Here is an 8,735-nt window from a genome sequence, read left to right as displayed (position 1 = left end):
TAGGCTATTTTATCCAGGTCTAGACCCCGATCTATGATTTTCATTGATTACACAATTTAACTTTTATCAGAATAATTTAACCATTATTGAGAGAGACGCCCCTTAAATGGCTGCGTCAAGTCGTGAGGAGAGACAAAATTTATGTTGGAAAAAGAGTGAGACAATATAATGTTGGTAAAAGAAAACGAGGAAGGGGGAAAACGAAATGGGAAGATAGTGTGGCGGAAAATATGGAAATAGTGGCAGTGAAGGAAGAAGATGCTGCAGACAGAATGATGTGGAGGACTGCGATCTGCACCGGCGACCCTACTTGAAGTGGGAAATAAAGCCAGAAGAAGAAAAACTAGTCTATTACGACAATATTGTCGACTGTAGATTTAAGATAGATAGGCTATTGTCTGAAACGCTTGAGAATTGTAGCCTATTTCATGTGCATTTTTCCTTTTGTATTCTCCCAACATGTATCCTGTTGAAGTCTTTCTTTTCTTGTACTGTACTCTGTCCATAAATATACTTCCGTATTTGTATTTTTATGATGTTTTCAACGATAGTCGAAATTGATTAGGCTAGTTTGATAAAAGCTAACTTCACGTGAAGTCTACGTGAACTCCACCACAAAACATTTACACGTAAGACTTACCCCAGTCGTTTTCCGCTGAAACTCTTTCTATTGAATAGATGATGGAAAGGAAGACCTCAGAAAATACAATACCTTGCACGCAGCTGCCCACTTTACACCATTCTTAAAAGGAGCTCTCATTCACGAATTTAAGGCGAGGATCACCATAACTCGAGGAAGCGAAGAATGCTTCTACGAAGAATGTGATGAAAAGTCCACATTAGTTTATATGTCGTTTCAAGTAAGAATTGTTTTAATTAATATTTTTTATTTACTTTTGTATGTGCAGTTTGGCAAGCCGTGTGATTGCTTCTTTAGACCTATAGCCTATCTTTAAATGTGAAATGTTTGCGTACAGTTTGTGAAAAATTTTGTAAATGTTATTATTTTGTCATTTGAACCTATTTTCTTGTTTGTCAGTTCAAGTGTGAAAATGTTCTGGCTTTTACAATATTAGCGGTAACGTGAACTCATGATTAGACTAAACATTTGGGCTAGCAGCAAGCCGTTGTTTGGTATTATTAATTGTGTAGTTTTTCAAGCAAACAACGCAGGCTATGCACCACGTTCAATCTACTGTATATGGCGTGAAATGTGATTTTTTTTCTCGATCTACAGTATATACTGTAATGTAGACTTCGGACAAGTGAGAGCATTACATCTACTTGTGCACATCTGAGAGGAGTATTTTAAATATCCCATGTCCAGTGAAATGCAAGGATAAATTAAAATTGGTGAAATTAGATTAGTTTACACCACTACTTTATTTTGCAGGTCCAATCGCCCCCTACATTTTTTTCTAGTGGAAAATTGAATGGCTATGTAACGACAGTTAGTGGAAAAGTACATTCATTGACAAATGGTTCAGCTGTAACTGGAACTTCCAAGCTAACCTGTGGGAAAAAAGGTAGGCTGCATTCCCCTACACACTGGATAAACCCCTTCTTTTGAGACCGAATGCTTTTATAAAGTTTGGTGCTTCTTTATTAAGTCAAGTTAATTTACCTTGTTTCAATAGAGGAGCCACGTACAAACAGATAAGCAGAGTAAATGAAAAGTAAAGAGAATGTATTGTAAGTTACAGCTGTTGGTTAGATTTTGGCTCAATCAAGATGTTAGCAAAAGACCACAAGCGGTCATCAAGTCAGCCACCAAACAAGCCATATTACAATCCCAGCCAGTAAGCCCAACTGGGGCCCTTTGAAAATTCAAGTGGGCATCTGGGCTTGTGGGCATACCATGTGAGGTATTAATGGGCCACAAATGTGCTAACACAAGTCCACTTCTTCATGTTTGTTTAATCACTTGTCCCAGCACGAGCCACATCTCTTAGTTTGAACTTCTTATTATTTTCTTTTATTGAATTCTCCACATTAGTTCAGAATATTAGTAGGCTAATTTAAATTAATGCACTGTTTGTTATAATGGCAACATAAGTATTTTAACGCATTTTCTTCTCTCCCATTCCCTTCAATCACAAAGAAGAGCTGCTTTCATTACCTCTGAATTCTGAATTTTTTTGGCTTGAGGTGCGCATTGGCTCATCGCATCTGTCTGTGACCCAGATTACAAAGGACACCGCTCAGAAGTGTTTCTTTTCAAACTGAGCTGCCCGGTTGGGTAGAAACTTTAGCTTGCGAACAAAATTAACTGAGACCCAGTCGGAAAACCCAATTGGGGCCCAACATATTGCCCGTTTGGTACCCAGATGGGTCCCAGTTGTCATTGCTGGCAGAAAAAAAAAAGATAAGCCTACATGAACATAAAATGAAGACATTTTGCTCCAAATAGTGTAATGATTGCTTGCCTGTAGTTCACCTTGTTTACTCGCTTATATAATCATGTGTGCCCTAGGTAATTGTACGCTTTCTAGTTCTGTACTCTAGCCTTGCCACTGATTCATCTTGCAATTGTACTGGCAGAACGAGGAGAATAGAATTGTGCAGAACTATGTCTACCGTAGATATATTTAGTTAACCTTATATTTGTTTTGTTTGTTTAGCACGAATTTAAGTTGATTAAAGCCAAGTTATGTTTCTAGTTTGGTTTATATCGTAACAATTTAATCAACTTATTTATCTGGTGATGGAACGTTTGTTGAAACCGAAAGTGCTAGACCTCGACCCGAGTGACGCACTTGCTGCTAAGCACTACAGACATTGGCTGAAAACGTTTAACGCCTTTCTTGAAGCAGTTCAGCGTTCTGTGCCAAGCCGTGAACCCTCTGAAGGCGACCAAGGCTCTCAGAATTTCTCAGCAGTAGATAAAATAGCATTACTGCACTGCTATTTGTCACCTGAAGTGTACGACCTTGTTGAGGACTGTTCTACTTTCGACGCAGCAAAGGAAGTACTCGATAAAGCCTACTTAAAGGAGAAAAACGAAACTTTTGCCCGTCACCTTTTACTCACCAGGGAACAGAAGCATGATGAAACTATCACATCGTACGCAAGAGCACTCAAGGCACTTGCCCGAGATTGCCAGTGGCGAGCTGTCAGCGCAGGAGATTTCAAAAGGGAATTAACTCGAGATGCATTTATTACTGGAATCTCTTCTTCAGCTATCAAGCAGAAACTACTAGAAGAAAAATCACTCACCCTTGAGGATGCTATAGCTAAGGCTGAATTACTCGAACAAGCGCACAATCAATCCGGATGTCTTTCAACTACTCTTCAATCTTCCGTCGCTGCATCGTCAAGAAATGCCAATATCCCACTAAGGAAATGCTACTTTTGCTCCGGAAAACTGCACCCGGGCGGAAGGATGGAATGTCCTGCTCGGGACGCTTCTTGCCGAGCATGTGGAAAAATGGGTCATTTTGAAAGAGCCTGTTTAAAATCACAAAAAAGACAAAACAATCGTATTAAAGCACAATCTACTGTACATCTGCTTCAATACTGGGAGATCAGCACTTATCGTCTGGATCTGAAGATGGCATTGTCGCTTCAACGGTTTCTTCTTATTTATTGTCGGTTTTAGCCGGTGTGCCATCCTGTTTGTCGTCTTCTTCAGTTTCCGTGGAAATAGCCGGAAAACACATCACTGCTCTTCTAGACTCCGGGGCATCTCATAGCCACATTGACTGGAAGGTTGCGAAATGGCTTGGGCTGGATCCTCCATCAGGACCCACTTCTTCAGTTTCACTAGCTCGCGTAACTCAAAATTTTGAGTGTCTCGGAAAGACTGCTGCTAAAATGACTTTATTTAATCGCGAATATGATTTACAACTGGGAGTTGGACGCGAACTTTGTGCAGACATCATCCTCGGACAAGACTTCATGGCGCTGCATCGACGGGTGATTTTTGAATTCAATGGTAAAAAAGAGGATATCATAATAACACCTTCAAACTGTAGTGTTGCAGCGGCTAAAGTCACAGCACCTCGTCTATTCAAGAATCTGGATCCAGGAGTCCGACCAATCGTGACGAAGTCTAAACGTTTTAATCCAGAAGATCAGCATTTTATTCGCCAGGAAATCAACAAACTCCTTGCTGATGGGGTTATAGAGCCTTCTACTTCACCTTGGAGAGCTCAAGTTTTAATCGCAGATGACGGACGCCATAAAAAGCGGATGGTAATAGATTACTCTCGCACCATTAACAAGTTTACACTTCTTGACGCCTTTCCTTTACCAAGAATTGATGACCAAGTGAATGCCATTGCCCACGGAAAGATATTCAGCACATTAGATCTAAAGTCAGCTTATTACCAAGTTCCCCTGTGCATGGAAGATCGAGAATACACTGCATTCGAAGCCGCTGGTAGACTGTTTCAATACTGTAGACTCCCTTTCGGAGTTACAAATGGAGTATCAGCATTTCAAAGAATTATAGACGATATTATCCGCAAGCATAAACTCCGCGGGACATATGCATATTTAGACAACATCACAGTTGCTGGAACAAGTAAAGAAGATCATGATCATAAGCTCGAAGCTCTCTTGAAAGCTGCTGGTGAAGAAGGTTTAACGTTTAACGATTCAAAATCTCTTATTTGCAAATACGAAATCGACGTACTTGGCTACAGGGTTTCTCATGGAGTAATAAAACCCGATCCCACAAGATTGCAACCACTACTGGATTTACCCGTTCCAAAGTGTAAAACTGAACTTCAAAGAGTCGTTGGGATGTTCGCTTACTACGCTCGTTGGATACTTCAATTCTCACAAAAGGTACGTCCACTAAACCTCGCAATTACTGGAAACACCTTCCCCTTATCTCAACTGGCGTTACAAGTTTTTGAATCATTAAGACAAGGACTTATGAATACTTGTCTATCGTTTATTCGTGATGACTTGCCCTTTCAGGTTGATTGTGATGCATCTGAACATACAATAGCTGCAACTTTAAACCAAGGGGGGAGACCGGTAGCCTTTTTCTCAAAAACACTTTCAAAATGCGAAAGAGCGTACCCTGTTGTAGAAAAAGAGGCTTTAGCTATAATCGAAGCAGTTAGACGTTGGTGTCACTATCTTCATGGTAAAAAGTTTAAATTAATTACTGATCAACGAGCTCTTTCATTTATGCTTGACCCAACTAGCAAAGGTAAAGTCAAAAATGCCAAAATTCAACTTTGGAGAGCAGAATTGGGTTGCTTCGACTACAGTGTAGAGCATCGGCCAGGAGTCGATAACGTTGCTCCTGACACTCTATCTCGCTCCAAAGTGATCGCTAGCTACTCTCAACAACCCAATCTAAAAGACATTCATCGCCAACTTGGGCACCCGGGAGTTACTCGTCTTTGGCAATTCACTCGTTCAAAAAACTTGCCGTTTTCTCTAGATGATGTGAAAAATGTTTGCAAAAGCTGTCGTTCGTGTTGTGAAGTGAAGCCTCGCTATCACAGCTTGGATAAAAACCAACATTTAATACGTGCCACCAGTCCCTGGGAAAGAATAAGTATCGATTTCAAGGGTCCAGTAAAAGGTGTCAAACCATACATTTTAATGGTTATTGACGAGTACTCTCGTTATCCATTTGCTTTCGCATGCAAAGACCAATCCTCATCAACAGTGTTAAAGTGTTTATCAGAACTTTTTGTATTATTTGGCGTTCCTGGATACGTACATAGTGATAGGGGTTCGGCCTTTATGTCCAATGATGTAAAAACCTACCTTACAAGTAAAGGTGTGGCTACCAGTAGGAGCACACCATATCATCCCACTGGTAATTCACAAGTAGAAAGAACGAATCAAACTATTTGGCAAACCGCACAGTTAATGTTACATGATCGTCAACTTCCACAGGAGAGGTGGGAAGAAGTCCTACCTGACGCTTTACATGCAGCGCGATCATTATTATGCACCAGCACAAATGCTACTCCGCACGAACGTTTTCTTAGGTTTGAACGACGTTCAATGCTCGGGAAGAGTTTACCTGGTTGGTTGCTCCAACCAGGATCTGTCCTGCTTCGTCGGTTTGTTAGGAACAAGGACGAGCCATTAGTAGATGAAGTTGAATTGCTCGATGCGAACCCTAGCTTTGCACATGTTCGATATCCAAATGGCCGAGAATCAACTGTATCGACTACAGACCTTGCTCCTTGTCCGCAAAAAGAAAAACCAGCAGAAGACAACAACGTTACCGCCTCACCCGAACTACTGGATTTAAATTCACAACCTGCACCTGAATCACCAAAGTCCGGACTTGAATCTCCAAAGTCTACACCTGAAAATCCGGTTGTTGAACACTCGCACAAACCGGCCGTGATCGATGTTGAGGTTCCTGCCCTTCGCAGATCCTCTCGGGTACGAAAAGAACCTGACCGATATGGTGCTTATGTGAAACATTGATGTATCTATATTCTAGAGACAACAAGTATCGAAATTCTAAACATGTTCATAAATCAGCGGGGAGGAATGTAATGATTGCTTGCCTGTAGTTCACCTTGTTTACTCGCTTATATAATCATGTGTGCCCTAGGTAATTGTACGCTTTCTAGTTCTGTACTCTAGCCTTGCCACTGATTCATCTTGCAGTTGTACTGGCAGAACGAGGAGAATAGAATTGTGCAGAACTATGTCTACCGTAGATATATTTAGTTAACCTTATATTTGTTTTGTTTGTTTAGCACGAATTTAAGTTGATTAAAGCCAAGTTATGTTTCTAGTTTGGTTTATATCGTAACAAATAGCAAATTACCACTCATCAGATCCATCGATAAACACGTAGCTCGAAAGATGAAGAAGCTTTCTTAATTTGAGGATAAAGATTCCTACAATCAATCAAATTTTAATGTTGTAGGTGACCGAGGCTTTTTTACTACTTTCGGATTTATAACTCAATGCTAGTAAAATCTCATTAGCTATCGAGATTTAACGATAGACTTAATGAACTGCCAACAGAACAGTCGCGATTGATCAAGCTTTATGAGACGTCTTGTTAGCCTATGAAGCAATTTGTTATTGCAGGGTGGATAAAGCTTTGTCTAAACAATCAAGACGACAGGAGAAAGGATAAAGTTGCTGATTTTCAAATCGTTATTCTGCGATCATCTATGTTGATGGGATATCATTTAGAAAAGCAGATTATTCCAGACCCAATGTACAGTCTATTTGTAAGAACCTTACTGTGATAATTTTGCTTTTTATTTGATGAATGTTAGACAATTTGTCATTTTCTTAATTTATCGATTATACTACATTCAGTTAGTCAGCCCGGTTGTCTCAGGGGCACCTAATGGATGGAATCATTGAGCGATTGTTTTTCGCAGTGTAGTAGGCCAAAAAATTATAAACATTTGTACGTCCATACGGCTGTTTTTTTTTCGTTCTGCGTAACGCTCAGAGCTCAAGGTCGATATCTGAGCTCATCAGCTGCGCACCACTAAACCATACCACAGAGCTCTCGACCGCTGCTTTACTAATGGGTGAGCTACACGGCTTAATTGCTTGTACAACGGTAAATTTTTTTTAACAAATTTGTTTTTGTGTCAATTACTCAATTTCAGTTAGACATTTTTTCGTTTGAAATTAGGATGATCTTTACCAAGTCAGCGTTCGTGTGGCCAAGTGGAACGATGCGTTCAACGGCCTCAAATCGACACTAAGCAAAGATTGGACATTGTCCAAGTCGAACGCATGGATGGTCCAAAACATTTCGTTTTTTTCTATACTTCTAATCATGCTGGTTAGCTTTGGACAGGTCAGTAATATTATGATTTACAGATTATTAATTAATGTAATTTGTTTAACGTTGAAAACTATGACCATATTATAGTGAAGAGAGGGATGGAATCAAGTGTTCTCAAGATGCGTTACTGTGCAGTGACACCTCCCGAAGTGACACCATAAGCCAGGGCTACTCAACTGGCGGACACGGTCCGAATCCGGACCTTCTGGGTGTTGATACTGGACCTTGAGCTTTTGGAAGAATAACCTCATTGCCACGTTTCAGGGCTTCTTTAAACAGATTTCTACTAGGAGGAAGCAATTTTTACTGTGATGATCCATGTTGTTGGGGGGTGGGGGCTTCGACCCCCAGCAGACTCCCCAACACTTTCTCAGAAATCCAATTCGAGTTACATTTTACCTAAAAAAGTGGTTTGGTACAGATAGTTTAACTTTTGTGGTTGCGTACGTGAAATAACTTATTCACTGGACCACTAAAAATGTTCAACTTGTCAAACTGGATCTTTGTTAATATTAGTTGAGTAACCCTGCCATAAGCTATCACTTGCGCAGTGAGATTTGATTTCAGCATACTTGCATGACACTCCAAATTAAAAAATAAACACCGTCGTTACAAAAGAACTTTGTGTTTGGTTTCAAAGATTTTGATGCTCTAATTTTAAGGTATATTACTTGAAGAACATGTTCAATGCGCGAGAGACCGATGAAAAAAACGTCATAAGGGCTTCGGCATGAGTGGGAATCTCGTTCCAAGAAGTTGAAGGATTATGGAAGTCGCACTTCTAGATTCGAAATTTGAGCTGAAACTGTGATATACAGTGAATAAAAAAGCATTTGTGTATAAAAGATATTACAAAGGTTACTGTGTCTTTTTTGAACGTTCAGTTGATTGCCACAGCTTCAGATGCGATATTGTTCAACACATGATTAGCTGCAGCTTTCCAAGACTTTATGTCGTCGCATTTTGTGATTTAAGGACTTTTTAA

The 8,735-nt window shown here is 40.1% G+C and overlaps 1 protein-coding gene across 1 annotated transcript; it reads left to right on the top strand.

The window, feature by feature from the left end:
* The first annotated feature begins 230 nt into the window (after positions 1 to 230).
* On the top strand, positions 231 to 8,527 carry LOC145780243 (uncharacterized). The gene is made up of 6 exons (XM_082591946.1): positions 231 to 300; positions 679 to 860; positions 1,394 to 1,526; positions 7,030 to 7,175; positions 7,595 to 7,762; positions 8,413 to 8,527. Exons 1-6 carry the CDS (start codon positions 231 to 233, stop codon positions 8,482 to 8,484), a joined length of 771 nt encoding a protein of 256 aa, XP_082448072.1. The 3' UTR covers positions 8,485 to 8,527.
* The last annotated feature ends 208 nt before the right edge of the window (positions 8,528 to 8,735 follow it).

This window comes from Aplidium turbinatum, chromosome 11, assembly GCF_918807975.1.
Source record: "Aplidium turbinatum chromosome 11, kaAplTurb1.1, whole genome shotgun sequence".
Taxonomy (NCBI): domain Eukaryota; kingdom Metazoa; phylum Chordata; class Ascidiacea; order Aplousobranchia; family Polyclinidae; genus Aplidium; species Aplidium turbinatum.
The sequence above is the reverse complement of the archived record's forward strand: the minus strand, read 5'-3'. Positions and strand labels throughout refer to the sequence as shown.

Coding starts and splice junctions, on each gene's coding strand:
- LOC145780243 (XM_082591946.1), top strand. CDS start 231: ATGGAAATAGTGGCAGTGAAGGAAGAAGATGCTGCAGACAGAATGATG. Junction 301..678: donor GAGGACTGCGATCTGCACCG/GCGACCCTACTT, acceptor TCTATTGAATAG/ATGATGGAAAGGAAGACCTC. Junction 861..1,393: donor TAGTTTATATGTCGTTTCAA/GTAAGAATTGTT, acceptor TTTATTTTGCAG/GTCCAATCGCCCCCTACATT.